At 43.7% G+C, this 23160-nt stretch overlaps 1 protein-coding gene across 1 annotated transcript; it reads left to right on the top strand.

Annotated features, from left to right (window-relative positions):
- Positions 1–12786: 12786 nt before the first annotated feature.
- On the top strand, positions 12787–18320 carry bmp2b (bone morphogenetic protein 2b). Its single transcript, XM_080539848.1, has 3 exons — positions 12787–12871; positions 13843–14210; positions 17223–18320. The coding sequence occupies exons 2-3, from the start codon at positions 13856–13858 to the stop codon at positions 18134–18136; spliced, it is 1269 nt and encodes a 422-aa protein (XP_080395974.1). The 5' UTR covers positions 12787–12871; positions 13843–13855; the 3' UTR covers positions 18137–18320.
- The last annotated feature ends 4840 nt before the right edge of the window (positions 18321–23160 follow it).

Genomic DNA, 23160 nt, shown 5'->3' with positions numbered 1-23160 from the left:
CTTTTATCCAATGGCATGTACAATGAGAATCCATATAGAGAAAAACTCTACAATTTTGTATAATCTGTAGTTTTTAAGACACATCTTACATACATTACATATTCCATGTTTCCATTTGCAACAAGAAGACATGGAGGGAGAAATGCAACAGGATCAGATAAGGATGATGACAAGGCAGAGGGATCGATGACAAACTCCTGACACTGTTTGGCTCACGTCTTCAGGCCTGGTCTGCCTGCTGAAATGTAGATCGCCCAAACAGCCCCTCTCTCAGCTCCGCAGATATCTCTGAAATGTGGGAGAGATAACGCTAGCGGCCAGTGCCAGACCATTTTGTTTTGCCCATGTCAAAGCAGAAATACCCATGTAAATAGCCAAGAGAGATTATTTTTCGTGAGAAGAGAGTGTCTGAGACTTTAAGAGTTAAAGCATGTTTACTTGGAGATTGAGACAAGCTTCTTGGGAAAGTATATGCTAACTTGTTATGTTGTAGGTTGCTTTGGTTTACAACTGCCTTTGTTTAGCTTTTAGTTGTTAATTCCAATGCTAATGCCAAAAGCTGTAGGGTGAGGCTAACTGTCTGTGATTTAGCTCCAATGCTAACTTGTTGATTGTCTGCCTATGTAGGACAATGCTAACAACGATTGATTGAGCCATGAAGAAGAATCTGAATATCTGATTATTAGCTCAGTAAATGTTAGCAGTCAAACGAATACCATGGAGAGACAGGTGCTAACCCCCTGGTAATTTTATTAAGTTGTCACTTCCTGTCATTCCCTCCTAAAATCAAGGGTTCAGAGGTCAAGAGGATCTGTCGACGGTGACAGAGGGGATTATGGGTGCAGGCATTCCATTGGCAGTCATTACAGCCCTCAGTCATCACGGAGGACTCTCTCTCTCATTCTCTCTCTCTCTCTCTCTCTCTCTCTCTCTCTCTCTCTCTCTCTCTCTCTCTCTCTCAGGCAGCCAAAGCACCAAGGAGCAATTACTGTCACATTACTGATAAGCAGAGCATGATTCTCAACCACTCCAAACGGCAGCTCATCTTTCTTCGGCTGTTTTTCTTTTTTACTTCCATCACCAAATAGTTACCTTTTCAAACAATCCATATAGCAATCCCCTCGATGTTGACTGTTGCTCTATCCATATGTAATGTTTATTATATATATATATATATATATTGTATATATACTGTATATTCTATATTTATCTTATACTCTACTCAATCCAGAACCACTCATTATCTCCTGAAGCCGCTGAAGGTTATTATAGTCCCCTCCATATTCTATTCTAAAAAAGAAAAAAGAGGTGAAGAAATGAAGATGAGGAGAAGTACCAATGTGAGGTTGGAACCCTGTGTTGGTCCCAGCTAATTCCACACATTCCTCCCAGAGAGGGATCTGGGTAACGGATCTTATGAGGCCTTCTGGGCTGTGCTGGAGCATTGTAGCCCGTCCTCTTCTCTGCTCTGGGACATCTCTCGGCTTACAGAACACCTCCTTGTCAACAGCCCCAGGTAAACAGGCTTACCACTCCTCTGTCTCCTCCAAAAAAAGGAGGTGATTAATACGTAGTCTTGTTCTTTTCTTTCAGTGTGTTTCACTAATGCAACTGTAACTGGAGAGCGGGAGTTTACATCACGGCAGAGCGAGGGGAATGGTGTTTTGACAGTAATGCAAGGGACACTTGTTTATCTAACCTCGCAGGTCACAGCGCAGTTTAGCAGGGAATGAATGACTTCATTTTTGGGGCTTAAATTAAAGGGTTCCTCCTCTCTTTAACTTAAAACAGACAGATTTGCGCTGCCTTTCAAATGAATCTGCACAGTCGCACACAGAACACATACATTATGTATGAGTTGGCTACATTTCATACTGTAGCTATAAAACAAATTACAATGATTGTAGATCATAGAATATGCCTTATTCTAGATCATAGAATGTGCCATATCGTAGGGTCAATAGAGTTCTCTAAAATTCTTTCTACTACTATTTCTTGTCATATCCTGGGTGTATCATACTTATTGGAGAAATGTCTTTTCATTTGCTCTGACACAGTGTCAGTTTCCCCAACAGTTATTGGGCTTTGCCATATTTGGGGGAAATTGCTACCTTATGCTCCTTTAAAAAACCGCTGGGTTTTGAATGGGACCTTTTAAAAAGGGGGTAGTGTTTCATTTGGAGTTAGTGGTCATTCTGGCAGCGTGATTTTACCACCAGGGAGCCTTGGAACCATTTACACTCACACATGGCGTCAAGGCCCGCTGCGGTGATGATCAAGTACCCCAGAGACGCCCGGACACCCCGAGAAGACAAATTAGAGCCCATCTCTCCCCTACACCCACCAGCCTATAATGTTTAGACCTCGAGGAGCCCCCTCTCTCTCTCCCTGGCCTTTCATGCCGCTCGCTCGTCAAAGGAGAATTGATTAAAGGCCCTTTTAAATGACTTCCTTTTCAGAACTATTATTTCCCAATAACCAAAGGAGACCAGATTGAGATCAGTAGTCTAATCTGTTGTTTCCCTGCTCCTTCTTATTGGTGTTTTTGTTAGAGCTGAACCGAAGGAGCTCACCCCATTTTTCCTGTCAGTCGTCGGGTTGTAATACTCAGGCTCTGGCTGTAACTTTAGACTGCTCAGGCACACACGCACAGGGCTTTTCAGGGAACAGAGTGAAACAAGTCACCCTCCAAACCCTCTGACAAATAACCCACGCCACAAAGAGCCTGTAACTCTGCCGCTGAGGGAAAAATGCTTTGAAGCTGCAGCAGAAAAGAGGGATTCTTCAGTAGGGGGGACGTTCCTAAAGGACTTTGGCTCACAATGACACAGGGTGGCCAACCTATGTACTGTAATACCTATGGAGTCCCGTGGAGCTTTCTGTGCATCCGAATTCTATGACAGTGGACATAGAGATGACATTAGGGGCCCTTTGAAAAGAGAGGTAGACTCTTTCCCAAGAAAACATGTTTGACCTATAATTTGTTTTTGGACTGCTGAGGCCTAGGAGGAAAATAATGTTAGGAAGCAAAACGTTGTAAAAAGATGTTATTTTGCTAGTAGTCAAGGGAATATGATTGGAATGGCAATATTTCATACTTCACTGGTGCCAAATTGAGTTGAAAGTCAAGTTTATCTATGAAAACAGCAAGCAGACACAGAGACGAAGATAAGGTAGGATGAGAACGTTTTCATGCTATTCTACAGTAACAACAACAGCGTGCAGCATCTGTCTTCCACCGCTTCCAATCTAAACACACCATCTCCCTGTACCTTCAAACACCTGCTTTTATCTCACCATCTGTGGAGGGAAATATTTCCCATTCTTGTTCATTTGTGTACAGACAAGACCTCCACTACCTCTGCCCAGTCGTTTCTTCTGTAGAGACGCGTCACATCTTCTCCACTGAAGATGAAGAGCCAGGGGAGATGAATAGCAGACTCTCTGACTCTGGTGAGGGGGAAAGCCCATAGTAAAAGAAAGGTGAGCAATGTGCGGTTTTGGCAAACAAAAGTGACATTCATCCAGGTGGTCCCAGACACCCTATCCAAACAAAGGCCTTACGATTTGACGGCACCCAGTGTGATTGTGTAAAAACAAGGGCGGTGGTGTGACTGTGAGCGTATCGTTCTTTAATGATTAATCTGATTGAGCCATACTTTCATCCGAAGACGCCGGGGATTCAGGGAACAACTGTGAGTTGTCAACTTTAGGCAAGTAATAACAGGGGCTGTTGTGTCTCCCAGCAGTCTTACTATCACTCTTCTCTGAATTAAAGTCCCGCCTGCCATTCAGGCAGTACAGTAGGCTTGACACCTTCAATCAGAATAATGGGTGAGCCAACACTGCCTTCAATGTCGACCAATCTGGTTTGATTTAAAGGGAGGGATTTAAAGGGAATGACTACACGTTTTTTTAAGGTTTGAAACTACATCATGCCCAGATGTCTGTGACCCCTATAGCTATCTTTAGCGTTAAAGAGCATAGTTGAAGAGCATTTCTTACTTTTAATCCAGAAGCTCCAGAAGTGGTTGAAGTTGACACTGTGTGTGTAACACACACTCTTGCATTGTGGCTTTGCTTGACGGCTTAGCACTCTCTTTTCTCCCGGTTCCTGTGTGTGCTCTGGGTCTGTTCTCCTTCACCTTGGCCATACACCCCGGTCTGTCATGGCCCGCTGGCTACGCGAGTCGCCGATCGAGCAAATGTAAACGTAAACCCTTGGCCCTCAGTGCCACTGAGGCGCGAGATGTGACTTTCTTCCCCCAAAATGAAGCTTTCAACATCGATTCGAGCGTCAAAGCAAGAGCGTGTTTTAACGAGGAACCACAGATTACTTTTCTAACTGGGGAACAAAGCTGGCTTTTGTGCCTTGGTTCTGGGAGGCCGCTCGCTCTTGTCATGTACATGTGAAATTAATTAGGAGGAAATACTAAAACACTTGGGTGGAAATTGCTTTTCACCAGATGTTCCGCATATGAGGATCAATTTAGTATTCTTTGCATAGCAAAATGACTATATAAGTTCATCGTTGGCCTCTTTGATGAAAGCCAATCTGTCACTCAAGGCACATAAAAAGAAGCCAAGATTCTATGCTACTGTTTGTTCCCCTTTATGAAGTCTTAGGTAATGTGATTATTTAACCAGGTTAGGAAAATAAAATGTTTCATTCTTGGGTAAAAATTTGACACACTGACAAGGGGCCCAGTGTTCCTCAATGATCCATGTATAAACTGAGCGAGTGGTCTTTTCCTCGTCTCCTACACCAAAGACAGAGAGGCCAAATAATCACAGATAAATCATGGTCGGATGTGAGATAACCATCCAAAGAGAGGTATTTAGTTATAGCAGTTGACGTCTTATGTGTCTGGTGTATGTTTTTGTGTGTTTTGGAAAAGGACCAGCTTACAGATACAACTAGTAGTGCTGTGGCAAAACGCCACGATATGCATTGGGTGGTTTGATTTGAAAAGATCAAAAGTACAGTTTCGAATGACAAGGCGTGTAGTAAGATGTATCCAGAGATCTGAGCTTTTCATTTCTTGCCTGTAGTTTACATTGCCTGCTTCGCTGCACACTGTCAAAGATGTGTGAAGAACAAGGAAACTACGTTACTACGATACACTCTATTGCCAGTCTGTCCAATTCAAACAGCGTGGAGCAAAGTAATGCAGAAACAACAAAACGTTTTAATATGGTTGTATTTGTTTAAACTGAGACTGTCTACTGAATGTTGAATGTAATTGATAAAACACATATTTCACTTCAATATAAAAACCTTTAATGTAATCATGGTCTTTAATTAACCAATTCTGTTTCCCTCCCTGGTTCACATTATAAGAATTAAGTGTTTTGTGTCTGCCAAGAAAGAAAAATATCCACTACTCTTCAGGCCATGGTTATCGCCTACCACAGCATTAGGAACATGTTGTTCCTACGTTAGACTGACGGTCTTAAACGTCATGGCTGTACTCTCTAGCTTTCCCCATAGCCGCTGTTCCACTTTACATATCCAGGAGAAACCAAGCCATCTGGAGTTTGTTTATTGTATTACAAATGGCACATAATGGTAATCTGGCATGTGATGAGAGAACACGAATTACAGACATGGGCATAACATGGGTATTAATCTTCATTTGATTTCCTTAAAGACAGTGGTTTAATTTAAGGCCACGTTTTATCTACCTGATTATTCATTACGCTAAGCGCACCCATAACCATGTGAAATAGGATAAACAAAGGAAACTGCCAATTAAATTGCATTCCAGGGAAGATTGGGGGGCTTACTGTATACAGAAGAGTTAGTTTAGTGACATAAATATTTACTCAAACTGCCATGAATTAAGACAAACGGGTAAAGGAAACGGCCTATATTGTGAGGGACCATAACAGGGTCTCTTTAACTTTATTGGCTGTTGTAAGTTCTTAAGTGCTGAAAAATATTATAGATTTATTTTACTCTTATTTTTATTGAAACAAGAACAAAAACATGACATCTGTGGAACTATAATACTTCACTTTACTGTACTTTACAGTACTTGACTTCACTTTACCCACCCGGCCAATATCCTCAACTTACTCATTTAAAATATATGTATTGAAATGCTGAACTAAATGCAATGTCAGTGCTGTACAGCAAGTTTGTTGGAGCACATTTTGATATAAAGGTTAAAGTCAGAGTGACTGAAACATGGATGGAAATATACTGTAAATGTGTGCAAATTTTTTGACTCAGATAGTACATACTTGAAGTTAAAGATACATATGGCATGCCCAAGGAGTGGATGTCAGTTAAATGTTTAGACAGCTGCTCTGAAGATTATTATTATCATGAAACCACACAGCTTTAATGTCACTGTGTGGATGCCAAAACACAATCACGTCCTCCCTATAGCCTACCTCTCCCTCCGTAACCCTACCACGCTACTGCTTCTCTGTTTCATGGGGTGGACTGACACCCAACTTGTCAATGTGATAATGAATGTGGTTCCTCATTCCTGACTTTGACTGGCCTGTATAATCATATGTCTATATCTAACCAAGAGCAGTGCTGACTAAATGTTGACTAACAGTCTATTTATCTTGCGTGTTCAATCAAATGGCTATGGATTTGGTCAATATAAGGTGTAAAATTATATTCATCAATGATTGTATGCTAATTATTTAAAAAATGTTTGTCTTACTTAGACAGTTATTTAGACAGTGCCAACTACTTACTTATATCCACCAACTATATCTATTAAATGCTGGGGAGATGAAGAAACTGAATGAAAGGAACATTACTGTGTTCAGAATGGGTATGGCCCCAAGAAGAACCATTTTACAATTTTTCCAGTGGACACTCTTGATGTCTTTATGAGTGCAGGCAAAGAGCTAACATGTAATTACGCATCTTTTCCTTATTTGGTCCACAGTGAATAGTTTGCTGAGCTTATGCCATAAATTGTGTACCTTTACCTTTAAACAACGTTGACCCACAGCACGAATTAGCCGCAGTCTGTTTGGCATGCAATGTTTAGCCTTGTGTATCCCCAGTGCATTGCACTTGAGATCAACCTTTGTGAGTACGCCTACATAAAGAGCACTAGCCACATCAATTGTGTCACACATACCCTTCAGTAAGGACGCAATCCAATTTTGTGGAGTTGAAATGGTTTTGTCAAAGTCAAAAACATTTGATGCAGTTATTACTTTTTGTTGCTAATGTCAAGGAAGATTAAATATATGAAATTCCCCCTCATCTTGTTCTGACTGAGGGAGATTGGAAATGGTCTCTGTGTGAAGGTCAGAACACTTTGAAAAGCCATCTGAGATTTCCATTAAAAAGCATCACATATCTTTGGCTCCTTTATCTAAATCTTTATTACATCTTTATACACAATACAGGAACACTAATATCCTCATAAGCTTACAGTCATAAACTGAATTCATAACTAACAATAGGGCTACGGTAACATATAGTATAACACTCCATTCAAATACAGTTGATCAGTAGCAGTGTTTTTGTATGCACATGGCATTTAACTCTACATTAAATACCATTAATCTAAAACACTCTGCCCTGGCTGGGGTGAAGCTTTGAAAGCTCTGCCTCTCCATGTATAGATACTAGCTAAGTGTTTTTCTTCCTCCAGGCCTGTCTGTAAACAGCTGCTTGTGCTTAAGCGGTAAAATGTAAATCTTGACGCTGGCTGTTTATGTAGCCCAAGCTTCTAATCATGCAGACGTATAATTGAGTGACGCGTGGTGTCTTTATGAGTGGAGTTGGATTCAAAGGGCAGATCCCTGTATTTACGTCTCTCTCTCTCTCTCTTTCTCTCTCTTTCTCTCTCTCTCGCTTACTCTGTCTCTCTCCCTCTCTCTCTCCCTTTCTCTCTCCCTTTCTCTGTCTGTCTCTCTCTCTCTCTAAAATGGAAGAAGTGACTGTCTCTCATCTGTACTCTGCTAAATGGAGCGTGTTTATACAATTGACATTGTTGTTGCTAGGTTTGTAATAGCAATAGTTAAATGTTTTATACCTGCAACTTGACAATTTACAATTTGACTCCTGTGTTTTATCAGGGGTAACTGACTTCAACCGACTATTCAATTGATCCTTGATGTCGTCAAGCATGCATTCAGTTACAATAAGAACATGCAGCATAAGGACTTAAGTTTACTGACTTTTTCCTGAACTGACTGCAATGACACTAAGCTACGTTGGAAATGCGTATGACCTTAGAGTACCAAGGAGGCAAGCACCATATTACAGATAAATCCATGTCACGCTGGAACCTATCTGCATCTCTTTATTTGAAACTCCGAGGCACATTCTGGATCCACTCCTGTGATCTTTGAGAGGCCATATAATCTGGAGGTGGACTTGTTGCCCAAATTAGTGGGTAGAGGAGCATGCCACATGTTCACTATCCATAAATATTGACTCTGGCTTTCTAGCTGGCCGTCCCTGACCTTGGTGGGTTTCCATTTTGGGACAAACCTATATGAAATGTGTCCCATTCCCCCACAACCCCTTTCATGCACCATGTGCACACTCTCTGTGCAACCAGGCAGCCCTTTTCCTGTCAGGCACGTGTTGATCGATAAAGTTCACTTCATTCAAACTTCTGTTGCAAAGCAACTCATATCGTTCAACTCTGAACTGGAACCATGTAACCAATCCCCTCATGGATTCCATCAATCCTAGCCCTGTGTCTTATCTCATGTACCCATGTTGGTGTGTTTTAAGGATACATCTCTCTCCGCAAGGAGGAATGTGCACCCACTGGCCAGCCAAGTAGCTGTTAACAGCAGGTGAAAGGCTAATGGCAGGATCTGCAGTGTCATCTTAGAGCTTTGTTTCCCCTCTGACTTCTGGAATGTACATGATGACAAGAGAGAGGACCGCAATGTCAACCCCTAGCATCGAGCACTGTACACACTGCGGCATGCAGCAGGCAGCACTCTCTGGTGTAGTCAGGACAACCTTGTCTCGTCTCTCTCCTTCAGCATCTGGGGGAAACTCAGCCAACTCACTCATCTCTTGCTCATCTCGCCCCCAGAGCTGGAGGGTGAAATGTTTAACTATTACTTCAGTTTGAAAAAAAGGACCATTTCCATGTGTATCTTATTGTGCTCTCATGGAATAAGAACATTGATCCATATATTTTGAGGGTTTTTCTTTTATATTGTAACTACATACATTACTTGTCCAACGCAACTTCATGAAGAATGTGTATTGTGAGGTACATCTGTGCGAAATACATCTACACTAAACTATAAAAGGATGTGACATGTACCACTGGCTTAAAGGTTGACAAATTGACCTACGTTCACGTCAATCCACACCAAATGTCAAGACTGACATGAACTCAGGTCAAACCTGGTTTGTTTGATGACATGGCCCCAAGCCTGGAGTTGGCCTGCGACAGATAGAGCTGAACTTTAACCCCTGTGTCGTCTTTTTCGTGTTCACAGAGGTAGAATGAATTGAAATGGCATGACAGACAGACAGACAGACAGACAGACAGACAGACCAGAACCGTTGATTCACGGTGTGGGCTACATGTCCGTTCGTCTGAAAAATGTGATGTGTGCCATTCTCAACCCTGACAGCAGCCTGTTCGCTTGGGCCTCTGGGAATGGAATCAGAGCAGAGAGAGAGAGACCTGCAATGTCCTCCTGGAGCACCCTCGGGCTACTTCACCCTGCAAGTACATTTGTGCAATATTTAACCCTAACTGTTAGGACATTCATACAAGGCCTGACTGAAAGGTAGCCTAATAATGACAGGGTTTCCATAATGATATATTACTGTCCTCAACACATCCCTTCTACAGCTATGTGACCACTTGGAAATGTGACTTTGAATGTAACACACACACACACACACGCTGGGGGAATTCTAGTAACAGGAGCTTGGTGAGTAACTGTGAAAATTCGGAGGCCCATCACCCATGGTTGCTCATTCGTGTGTCTGACACATTATCTCTACCTGCCTTGTTTCGCTGCCAGGGTTGGCTCTACATTGTTGTCTTTTCAATCAGTGTATAATTGGATCACCTAACAATTCAAGATAGTCAGGGAAGATGACTTTCTCCCACGATAATGATATCAACTGGTTAATTAAGCTAGGAGTCACTACAACACCCAGCGAGTGCAGTGGTCTCCTGAAGCGACAGTACAGTGTGGGCATCACTGATCAAGTCCCTCAGCAGTGCCTGGGGGTGGACACATTCCTCTCTGCCTGGCTGACACAAGCTGTGCCAGAACACACACACACACACACACACACACACACACACACACGGAATGAGATAAACCCTCTCTTTCTCTCTATAATCCTCTCACTCAGGTAATTAAAGATACTCACAGCTTACTGTGTGAGGCCTTTATCCAACAATCTAAAGCATCTAAATGCCGAGAGCTTTTACTGGGTTGAGTTTAGAGCACTAGGTTCACCTGGAGTGGTGTTTTGGCAACAGTAGGGACCCAACAGTGGCACTCAGAAAGAACAATGGAGAATATGTTGTATGGAACAATTATGTCATTAGCGTGTGTTATCACATACCAAGCAACAAGTATGAATTAATTAATTAATTAATATAGTTGCAATGGTTGCAGTTGGATTTGCCACAAGTGCAGGCTCACTTGGTGTGGCCTCGTTGTTCGATTTCCCAGCGCTAACTAAACATGAGCTAATGTATTGGGGAAAGGGTGTCAGGTAGAGAGCAGGGTCAAAGGGAGGGGTAAAGAAAGAGGGAGAGGGAGAGAACAGGGTCAGAGATAGAGGTAAAGAAAAAGGGAGGGAGAGGGAGAGGGCAGGGAGGAAGAGGGCAGGGTCATAAATAGAGGTAAAGAAAGAGGGAGATGGAGAGAGCAGGGTCAGAGATAGAGGTAAAGAAAAAGAGAGAGAGAGAGGACAGGGTCAGAGATAGAGGTAAAGAATAAGGGAGAGAGAGAGGGGGCAGGGTTAGAGATAGAGGTAAAAAAAAAAAAAAAAGAGGGAGAGAGAGAGGACAGGGTCAGAGGTAGAGGTGAAGAAAGATAGATAGATAAAGCAGGGTCATATGTAGAGGTAAGGAAAGAGTAGGAGAGGTAGGGAGCCGGAGCGGAGGTGGTCAGGTAGAGGTGAAGACAGAGAGAGAGAGGTAACCGTGTCTCTCAGGTGAAGGTATGCACCCACAGCTCTTCTGTATTTTAATTGCTAAGTAGATGATCCGGGATTATCCCTCATAAAATGTTATTGTCCTGGAACCAGACAAAGATATCTTCTGATCTCAATGGGATTTAATCTATTGCCGTCTCTCCCAACAAAACAGGTCTGTTGCTTTGGCCAAAACACAGCCTCATGCCCTGCTATCATCACTTAATGGTGATAACTACCTGGAATCAATGAGGGCTTTTCATATGGAGATCCCTCCTACATCAGAGCTGTTGACTAAACCCTACAGGGTTGTACTGTATATACCCAATAACAATAGACCTCAGACTCTCTTCCCCCTGTCCTATCCTGACGTGCTTGTGCCACAGGCGGGGAGGTTAGTACCAACTGCCAATATTTACTCTCAGAAATGTGGCCGCTTCTTTGAAATGTGATAATACAATGAAAATGAAAATGAAACCAAATACTCTGACCAGTTGAGAACCCCATGGAGAACATCAATAAAAGTGATTCTCAGTACACTACAATGAAGCCATGTTGCACTTCACAGGTCCCTGTTGGAGGACGGTCACTATCCCCTAATCCCCCCCTGACTACAAAAGGCAACATGTTTGACAGCTCATTGTCAATTAGTTTTAATCCAATAGTACAACACCCTTAATCCAGCTATTAATACCTCTTGATCAATGATCTGTGGTGATCTACACAGCAATAGGGATGGGAAAGCAAAAAAAAAAAAAGATACATTAAAGATACAATGTGTAACACATTTGTGTGCGTGTGTGTGTGTGTGTGTGTGTGTGTGTGTGTGTGTGTGTGTGTGTGTGTGTGTGTGTGTGTGTGTGTGTGTGTGTGCGCGTGTGTGTGTGTGTGTGTGTGTGTGTGTGTGTGTGTGTGTGCGTGTTTTTGCGTGCGCGCCTTGTGTATTATCTCTATCCACACGTTGGCGCACTCGCTCTGGTACTAGAATGTCATCATATTAAAACTGGGAATAAAGACCGAAATTCTTTATAATACAGACTTCTTCTGCGTTATATCGAAAGTGCTCTCAATAAAAATCACAGAACATTTCCTGCAAACATTTATTATGAAGTAACAATTAAGAATATAATGTATTAAAATTCGATTACTAGGACTATAACATCCCTGTAGAAACCACGAAAACCATGTAAAAACGCATTAACAAAAACATTTGTTTAGTGGCCAACTGTAAGTTTAGGACTAGGGAAGGCACAGGAGGTGCTTAATGGACACATGATTGACAGCCCTGCGTTGGTGACATCACTAGACGACAAAAGGAGTCGTTGGGGGAAAAGAAGGCACCGATCAATTGAACTGCTACACTGTGCCGCACACAGGAGAGAGGTGACGTTCCCCAACTCGCAGCCACAGGGTCCAAGGAGCGACATACCATATCTCCAAGACCAACTACACTCAACTTTATCGTAGCCTACAATTCGAATTTGAAGATGACCAACGAAGGTGCTTTATACTTAGATCGGTCCTGCCTACGCGAGTCCGCTTCCTCCTCATAGACAAACGCATTTTTTTCTTATTGACCAAGTCGCCCGATTCGCAGCTGCTAAGAATATGTGCAAGAGGAGGCGATCGGTGCAGTGCAAGGGCTCTCTTTCGTCCGCGGAGGAAAAGCGTGGAATAAACACGAATTAATGTGGAATTTATTGGATCCCAAAGCTGGAACGACGACCGGACGCGCTTCCTCATCAGGTAAAAACAAGTTAAAAGAAAACGTTCATATTCAGGGGAAAGTTGATAAATGCGACTACTTTTACTATAGATATATGTTGAATATTATTGTAGCCTAGAATAAATCTTATCCTACTTAAGAAAACAACGGATGTCACGTTTTAGGGTTTTCTGTTATATCTAATTAGCCTATAAGTTGCGTTTCCATTTTGGATTTTGAAAAAAGTTAACATAAATTCCAAAACATAGCCCAGGCTACTAAAACAGTTTCTTGGGGGGGTTACTTTTTGATGTTGGTGTTTTTAATGTCTTCTCTGCGCAGAGCAGGGTACATCTGGCCAGTGTCACGTTAGATCTAACACCTGCGACTCTCTTGAAGTAACTCTATCCCATATGATTATAGTCATACATGGACGTCAAAGCCTCGGCAAAATAGACGCTTGTAGCACTGTCTGACTGCTCTTTTGACTGTCTCTCCTAACCTTTTTGATGACTGCATTCTTTCATGCTTTGTGTGATCTTAAGGCTATACGGACACGTATTTCTTTCATATACCCTCACCAAACAGCTTTCTTATCTCTTAATTGCAGACTATTTATCTGCCGTCTTCTCTCTCCCTCTCTCTTCTGCCTCCAGTTTCTTTGATTTTCTTCTTTCCTGTCCCATCCCCTTTTTTTGTTTGACAAGTCTCTTTCATAACTTCCTCACCTTGATATGTTTCGTGTTTTAGTTTTGCCTGTGTAATGTGTTAAGATCAATCTCCTCTTTCAGTTAGTAGCCTATAGCCGGCGGGGATGTTATTCCCAACCCTTTTGTTCTTTACTTCAAAGTGAGGTGGCTCCCTTTTAACCTGCTTGTCTTTAATAATTTCTATTGTATGGAAGAAAGACGCAGCTGGGGGAAATGTTGTAGTGAACCCCGATGTCTTCCCCGTCCAGACCTCAGCGGCTGTGTCGGCGCCTGTATATTGACAGACATTCCTCTCCTCACAGGGTCTGACTGATCATGGTCGCCGTGGTCCGCTCTCTCATGGTACTGCTGCTCGCTCAGGTGTTGCTGGGGAGAACTGCGGGACTTATCCCCGAGGTCGGCCGGAGGAAGTACAGTGAATCTGGGAAACAGACCCCGGAGCAGTCGGAGAACTTTCTAAACGAATTTGAGCTTCGGCTCCTCAACATGTTCGGACTGAAGCGGAGGCCGAACCCGAGCAAGCTGGCCGTGGTGCCGCAGTACATGGTGGATCTGTACCATATGCATTCAGTGAACGGAGACCACAGCACTAAACGGCCCAGGAACATGGGGAAACACGCAGAGAGAGCCGCCAGCAAGGCCAACACGATTAGAAGTTTTCACCATGAAGGTATGTATTAGTGACATACTTTAGCTGTCAGGTGGGGAAGAGGAGAGCACATCAGCTCTCTCTCTCAGACAACCCAAGCCTATATTTAAACATGAGTCAGCGTGAATACGAATTTCAGAGCCATTACAGTTTTATGACAGGCCTACTCATTTCTGAGTATACGTGACACCGTATAGACTACACCCCCTTCATACGGGAATTTCACGTGTAAAGCAATTTATAGACAACTAATTGTCAGGGTCCGGTGGCTGAGAAATAATTGATGCGCAACGTATAGTTCAGTGGGCTACTAGACTGATCCTGAAACGTTGTGGTAACTTGTGATGCAACCGTTACATTCCATTGGGTGAGCTATAACCAGCATCAGAACATCATGGGCGATGTTATCCCATGGGTAATTTGTTTCTTAATAATTTATGGTGTTTACGTGGCCTCTGAAAACAGTTTTTCCAGACACGCACCACAAGAGCAGGATAAAGGGAAGCGTGCGTGCGCGCAGGTGGTAGTCATCGCCTTGCAACTTTAATAACACACGACATGACATTATTCTAACACACACGTTATGACAGAGTCCACGTGTCTGATTGAGTTCTGAATCATTTACAGCGGTTCTGAATTCATGTTGTGGTGCGCGTTATGCGGCCCAATCGCCCTTCCAATAATAGAACGCTATAATCGCATACTTCATTTATACTTACATATGCGCTGGCTGTGAAATGTCCCCCAGCCTTTCATATCCAACAAACACATGTAGTCCAGATGATGGTTTCAGTAAAAGCCTACAGCACTAAATAGAATGAGCTGATGAGATTATATGACACTCATATACTGGGTATTGTCAGAGGATTATCCAAAATAACATGAAGCCTACATTATGCTTAATCTAATGTCAAATGGCAATATGATTGATTGTGTTGTAGTGAGTGTAAAGGACAGGGAGGTGCACAGTGGCCCAATTATGTTGAATCCTCTAATGTGTGACGAGGAACACAACCTACATTTCACAAAACCAATATGCAATTTAGAACTAATATGGAAACCAATAACCCTTCATACAGTTCCTACACTCATATGTATTTGATTGTTCGTGTCTTTGGAACTTCTACAGCCCGCATATTAGTTTGTGCTAGCTCCTGTAGCTTACTATATAGGCCCGCTGGGTCCATTGGCTTTTACACACAGACCCTTAAGTGTTTCACTGGGGAAGTTTCCACAGAGTGACTCACTGGGGTGGTTGGGTGTTCTCCAGAGGGCTTAGAGTGGATGACACCCAGTGGATACACTGACACATTACAAACAACACAGGCAGGGTGACTACTCTGGAGTCCATTTCTGTAAAACACCGGTATAAAAACACACACACACACACACACACACACTCAGCTATTTTTTAGGGATTTGTTCAGATTTCTGTGTTTCTGTTTGTGTTTACCCTATCTCCTCTGGTCCAAAGTAGCATGGCTATGATACCTCCTAGGACAGAGGGGACATGGGTATGGGGTACATGTACATGGACATGTTCTAAGCATGTAACTACACATGTTAACCTGCATGCCAAAGCCTGAAGCCCCAATCCTTTCGTCACATCTGTTGGCAGACATTAATTTCAGTGGGATAATTAGTCTCTCTGATATCGCTTTTCAAAAATAACAAATTTCCATTGCCAAACAGAACATTTCCACCATAACAGAGGGACAGGCTACCAGAGACGGGGGCTAAGATGAATGACCTAACATTAGCCGTTATCTTTTGTTTTGGCACACGGCACGAAAAGAAATTAGGAATGTTGATACACTCATATCTGTGGTTCACAAGTTTTAGACAAGCCTCGACATGTTCACACAGCAGTTCCCTCGCAAAGGGATTTGGATCTAGAGAGAGAGAGACTGGGACAGAGAGACTGGGACAGAGAGAGAGAGAGACTGGGACAGAGAGAGGGGGAGAGAGAGAGAGGGAAGGGATTTGGAGCTGAGGAAAGAAAGACGGAGAAGGGGAGATGAGAAAGGGATTTGGGACAGAGGAGAGAGAGAAAGAGACAGGGAGGGGATTTGGGACTGAGTAGAGAGAGAGATTCAGGACTGAGGATAGGGAACGAGAGAGAAGGGGTTTTCCCACATCAAATAAGGAGTGATAGGCCTAATTGAGGTCTTTGTGCTTCTAGAGGGAGATTTAGGATGAGAGGATGGAATTTCCTAAATGGCTCCTTTGAAAAAGCTTCTGAGTTCAAAGTTGGGTGTTTATTTTACCACACCAACAGATAAAAATCATGTGTTTGTATAATCTATGAAATACATAAAGGTAAAAGTTCAAAGTTTGACTACGAAAAAAAAAAAAGAAGCAGTTTTGATAGATATGATTGACATTTGTTTTCCACGCTAATAGAGTTGTACATGCCAGTTATGCAAAGAGGTATAAACTGGTTTGCTTTAAGACAGCTACAAAAGCTACTTCCCCATTGGCTGCGTGTCACACAGCTAAGCTTTGATCGATGTCTTTTTCCACACATAAAATAACAGTGGAACTGGCTGGTAAAGCCGAACCGTAAAGGGCAAATACTCTCCATGGCATTTAGTGGACTATGGCATGCACCATGGGGTGACGCTATCAGTGTTTGTCTGCTTGATCTTATCGATATATGGAAACACACTGCTTTGATCCCATGACATTTCATCGGGTGGAATTTATAAATGTGGCACCACTAATGAAGCCATTGATCATTAGCATATGTGTGGCAATGACTAACATTCACTCACAGTAGCCATGGTTTATGACTGGCTCTAGTGGGTGGGGTGTGTGTGTGGGGGGGGGATAACTTGTAGTGAGCAGTAACTTGTAGTGAGCTGCCGAAAGAACATCCTCGTTAGCGACAACATCACCAATAAATCTCGCCAGTCAATGATCATATGTTTCTGCCTTTCCCCCCATATGTCCAAATATTCCGCTCTTAGCTTTAGTCGTTTTATAACCACATCACCCACTTACCATGTCTCTTCTGTATGCTGTCTCCTGTAGAATCCATGGAGGCCCTGGCCAGTCTGAAGGGTAAAACCACACAGCAGTTCTTCTTCAACCTCACCTCCATCCCTGGAGAAGAGCTCATCACCTCTGCAGAGCTCAGGATCTTCAGGGACCAGGTCATGGGGGCTGCCGCGCCCCCCCCCAATAACTCCAGCAGCACCAGTAACAGTGGTGGTAGTGGTGGTGTCCATCGCATCAACGTTTACGAGGTGTTTGGATCCCCTGCGTTGCCCCACGAGGAACCCCTGACTCGCCTCCTGGACACACGGCTGGTGCAGGACTCCCTTAGTCGCTGGGAGAGCTTCGATGTCAGCCCCGCAGTGTCCCAGTGGGCCTCGGGGGGGCGCCACAACCACGGTTTCCAGGTGGAGGTGCTCCACCCAGAGGAGGTGGAGCAGGGTGAGAGGGGTGAGGCCCGGAGAAATAGCCGGCACGTTAGGGTGAGCCGGTCCTTGCACGAGGACCAGGACTCATGGCCCCAGGCTCGCCCCCTGCTGGTGACGTACGGTCACGACGGGCGGGGGGACGCAGTCTTACACACGCGGGAGAAACGCCAGGCCGCCCCCCGCAAACAGCGCAGGAAGCACCAGCACAAGGCCAGCTGTAAGAGACACCACCTTTACGTGGACTTTAGCGACGTGGGTTGGAACGAGTGGATAGTGGCGCCCCCTGGCTACAACGCCTTCTACTGCCACGGGGAGTGTCCCTTCCCCCTGGCTGACCACCTCAACTCCACCAATCACGCCATCGTCCAGACGCTGGTCAACTCGGTCAACTCCAACATCCCCCGGGCCTGCTGCGTACCCACAGAGCTCAGCCCCATCTCTCTGCTATACCTGGACGAATACGAAAAGGTCATCCTGAAAAACTACCAGGACATGGTGGTGGAGGGCTGTGGCTGCCGGTGAGAGAGAGATGGGGAGAGAGAGAGGGGGGGGGAAAGAGAGACTGAGAGAAAGAGGTTATGGACACCCGGTTTCCCAATGAAGACGTTTATTTATATGAAAGAAAGACACACACACAGAGCTATTTTGAAAGAAGAAAAAAAAACTATATATGAATATATTTATGTCTACGTAAAGTTGGGAAAAATAAATATTTTAATCAGAGGAATATTCCTTTACTGGTTTTGAAAATGTATTCCTGATGTACATTTCGAAATGGGTGCAATACCACATGAAGTATAATGCTCAGATTTTTATTTTGTATTTATTTCTATTATAACCACTTTATTTGTAAATAAATAATGTGTATTTATCGTGAGAAAACACATGGTTCCTCCAATTGTCCAAAATCACCTATAGCCGATTGAGCAGTGAGTGTTTATGCAGGCTAAGCTGGTCAAAAAGTACAACTGATTCTTAGTTTGCATACACAGACTCCAGCATATATCAGCTTGAGAAAAAAACCACATTGCTTGAAACTAACGGTCTAACATTGATTGCAAATAGAAACAATTTATACCTACGATAAACATAACTTGAGACCTTGAGATGGCTGTGTTTGTAAAAGAACCCCACACCACTGGGGCAGTGTACGAGTGGTGTAATGGATTGAGTAGGGTGTTAGGTCACTGGAGGGTACTGGCCAGCTACATGAGTATAGATGTTACAGCGTCCCCTGGGACATTTAGGAAAACACCATGATGTTTTCCTCCATGGCATGTCGTTGCAAGGATCCCTGGGAAGTCTCCTTTAAAAGTTAACCCCATGGGAATGTCGCTTCTTTCTCAAGGTATATAGAGAGAGAGAGAAAAAAGAGAAAAAAACACACAAAAAACCTGTGAGTTGCTTCAGCGTCGCGGGGAACTGAAGGTACTCCGAGTGCTCCGAGTTTGTTTACTGTGCGATCTGAGACGGGACAGGCTGCGAGCAGTCAGACACACCAACAGGCCCTCAGCGTGAGATGAGGTCTACGAGCCGCTTTAATTAATAAAGACAAACAAAAACACCTGTACCTGCCCTATACTGCACATGCTCAGACATATCCTGATCTCGCGTCTGTGTTTGGCTGCCTTCCTTTGTCATCTCTGAGTCATGATCTTCTGTTGTGTCTCTGGCCCCCGAGGGAAAACCCTCATGGTAATCGTTATAGGGGGGGGGGGGGGGGGGGGTCAGAGAAGATATGTGTGAGGAGAGAACGAACAAATGACACAAACAATACCACACACTGACAAGCAGCCGAGATTATTGCTCATGTTTTATTCAAAGTGGCAGAGGCACTAGATGACTGTCAAAAACAGAACATATTGTATGTCTGCTGATACAGTCCAGGCATGTACTTCTGAATGAACACCTTATTACGGTATTGTTCTCGGGGGAAATAACACAATCATCATCATTAAATGCAGTGACTCAGAAAAGTCCAAAAAGAGACAGATGAAATATATACTGTAGCCACAATGGCGGATAAGATAATGAGAGGGGGAGAGAAAAAGAGGGAGAGTTTGACTGACTGGTTTTCTGCTGTGTTAGCATTAGAAAGGGTTTGGAGGGAACACGAGGCAGCTCAGAATGCCCTAAATAGAATGTGTTTTTTTTATTTTTTTTTATACGAGTGCACATTTGAACCATGGAATGTTGGTTTCAATCTCCGACACATGCATACGCTTGCAGAGAAAACCAACATAGTTGTTTTTTCAATCAGCTATACAAAGATTGTCTGGTGGGCTTTTGTCTCTCTCTCTCCCTCTCTTTCTCTCTCTCTCAGAAAATCAGGATTCATTGAGCAAAGATATGCTTTTTACTCATGTACAGTAAATCAATTATTGAGCAGCAGCTGAAAGCGTATATATCCAATCACTGACAGTAGAAACATTGAAACGAATCAATATGTCTCTAAAAGATAATGCGCCTCATTCATTTGGCACTGTGTTACCATTGTTGTGTGTTGAGATAGACCTGGTTGCGTAATGGCAGGAGACCTAATAGCTAATCTCATCCACCAACCACGTAGCACCCACCTGGGTGATGCAATGCGAGCCGCCATTTTGTGCCAGAACAATCCCCCACCACATCAGATTCAACCCCCATGCACGTGTTATTTTATTTTACCTTGCATCCGCTCCCCCCGCAGTTCCCATCTGGTGTCCATTCCCTCAGCGTAGTCCCTACCATACCACAGCCCAGCACATGGTCTCCTATTGCAGTGCCAGTAGCACCGTCTGTCTACACACCCAACCCCAGTTTAATGGACTTCAGGAGGAAGTCACTTCCCTGGCAGAAGTTAATGAACATTTGATAAAAATCAACTAAATGTCGAACCGTAAAAACTTTACCAAAAAAAGTCTCTGCCAAGAGTATTAGGTTGGGGAAAGAGAGGGGGGGGGGGGGGAGAATGCATGTGTTAAAAAAGTGTTAGATTTAGTGGTTTGCCTTTATAGCTAAAGTCCATAAACCTTTCATTGGGTTGTGTGGAAATACTGCTCCCAGGGTGGGTTACACGTGGGTAGTGCTCCTGAATGTTGCCCCCCCCCCCCCCCCTGCCCCCGTTATCCAACTGAACTTGGTTCCGGTACTCTGAGTTAGCCAGTGTTTCTCACCCCTCAGGGGGTCTCACTTTAGGGGCAGGTTAGTATCAGACAGCTCCTCAGGGACCAATTGTAAACATTTCACTCAGAGGCCAAGGTCAGGGGTTAAAGTCATAAGGACCTATTATCACAGTACCACTGCGGACTGACTATCAGGCACATCCCGTCAAGATAAGCTGTCAGGATATGACATGATGAGCCAATGTCCGGTCTACAATGTCCTACAATGTGAGCTGAGATGTTGCCCCCCTTTTCCATGTGGTTTTGTTAAAACAGCGAAACAAGTGTGAGATATGCTTGGTTTACAGTGTTCCTTTACATTTCCACCTGCCAAACAGACTACAACAACAAAATCATTTTCCAAGTTCCTAGCCGACTTTTTCCCCTTCCTTCGCCGAGCATCTGGTAAACAAGTTAAAGGTGTGCTCCACTCTCTTTGTTTACACACAAACACACAACAGAGCAGCCGCAGTACTGATGAGCATAACATCGAGAGGGTTCGAGGCGGCCCTCACTAGCGTGGCAGGCCCCATTCGTTTTGCTCTGTGCAAACCACACCAGAAGTATCTGGAGCTCCAACAACCAAAATCATAAGGGTTATAAAATCAGATTTCCAGATTTCTGGCAGTCCGTATTTGGAAAGTATGCGGCGTGCCGTGCACCTTTGATCGAAGCGAAGAGCCCCGTCGCTATGGGAGATCTAGGCCGGCCCCGTGCCAGGGCGGGACGCAAAAACGCAGAGATGCGGGAAGGAACAGCGGTGACTTGTGAGTCCTTTTTTTTCATTCTTTTTTTTTTCTCATGTGCCGCACACACTAATTTTAGAGGTGGTGCACATCGTGTTTTTTCTGTTTTCCGAGAACCGTCAGTGAGATGACGTTCAGCATAGCTGAAACTGTAGCATCTGTGCTGCAGCTCTAAACACATCAAACAGACCCCTGTCCACAGTTTCAGGAGCAGAAAACTATGGAAATTACTTTTCCAGAATGACAGAGAGATGATAGTACTCAATCTTATACAGTCTCTTATTCCATTATTTGTGTCTGTCTGCACGAGTGCGCTTGCTCGAGTGGGTGTGTGTTTGTCTGTGCGTGTATGTGTATGTTTGTGTGTGTGGGTGTGTTTGTGTGTGTGCGTGCGTGTATGTGTGTGTGCGTGCGTGCGTGCGTGTATGTGTGTGTGTGTATATCTGAGTGTATATGTGTGTGTGTGTGTGTGTGTGTGTGTATATGTGTGTGGGTGTGCGTGTGTTTGTGTGGGTGCTAGTATCCACAGTCATGAATGTGTCTGTGTGTATTATGGGGTTTGTAGGAAATTACTCTGAGTTGTGTTATTAACAGCTATCGCTAACTTGTTCCTGAAATATCCTCTGCTACTGCCATTACTGTAAGAGCTAATCATCCATGCAATCACAGTGGAGCTAGCCTGGAGTGACATGCTGGAGTCATTACCTCTGGCTTAGGGTGGAGGGGAGGGAGAGAAGGGCGTTGTGGCCTTCTCATGGTAGGGCAGCAGTGAAGCTCCACCACACTGTTATATGGGCCCTCTCTCTTACAGTATGTTACTGCTGAGAACAAGGGGGACAATAGAATAGAAGAGCTTATTTTGTCCACAAAGACAATTCTTTTCCACAGTCTCCCGTATACACACAGAAAGAAAACCATTACCCCTCCCAAGGTACAGCACAGACAATACAGACGTTACACAAGGGACAATCAAGTAGACACAGTAGAGACAATACAATATGATATATGGTCCTGTGTGCCTCAGTTCATAGTAATAAATAAAATGGCCTTCATTATAACGATACTGGTTAAGTACTGTATCCAGGAGGATGGACGTGAGGCCACGATGGACCAGGAAATGATGAATAAGAGAAGTGTCTCATGATAATTGCTCTGTGACTGTTTAATGGGGGGGGGGGGATGTGGGTTTGTGACACATTTTCGGGATATTCACATCCACACACAACTTAAAAAGGGGTTTATTGCATCATTGGTCATCAATCTGCTCACTTGTGAAGTGGCTCATGGTGTGAACCTAGACGTCCTGCTCCAGGCTCCTCATGGATTTGATGTCTGAAAGCAGAACGTTGTTACACAAACAGCTCTGACACTGACACGTTTATGCACTATTTGTGCGTTTCTTTCTAGTGTGTAAATCCTTTGCAATGTGACCAAAGACATGGACAGTAACACATAATGAAATACAACATATTTATGGTAAGTAACTTATTAACAAGTGACATATTATTACATGTTAATTCAGGCTTAATGAACTGTGCATTCAGGCTTTGTCTCTTGCTGTTGACAAGTGTGTTCAAGAAGATTCCCTTGAGGTAGGTACACTAAAGGAAATACATGTACAAAAGACTGTCACAAATAAACATTGTCAAGGACTGGT

The sequence above is a fragment of the Nansenia antarctica genome (assembly GCF_963989245.1).
Source record: "Nansenia antarctica genome assembly, chromosome: 1".
In the NCBI taxonomy this organism is placed as follows: domain Eukaryota; kingdom Metazoa; phylum Chordata; class Actinopteri; order Argentiniformes; family Microstomatidae; genus Nansenia; species Nansenia antarctica.
This window is presented reverse-complemented; position numbering and strand designations above follow the sequence as displayed.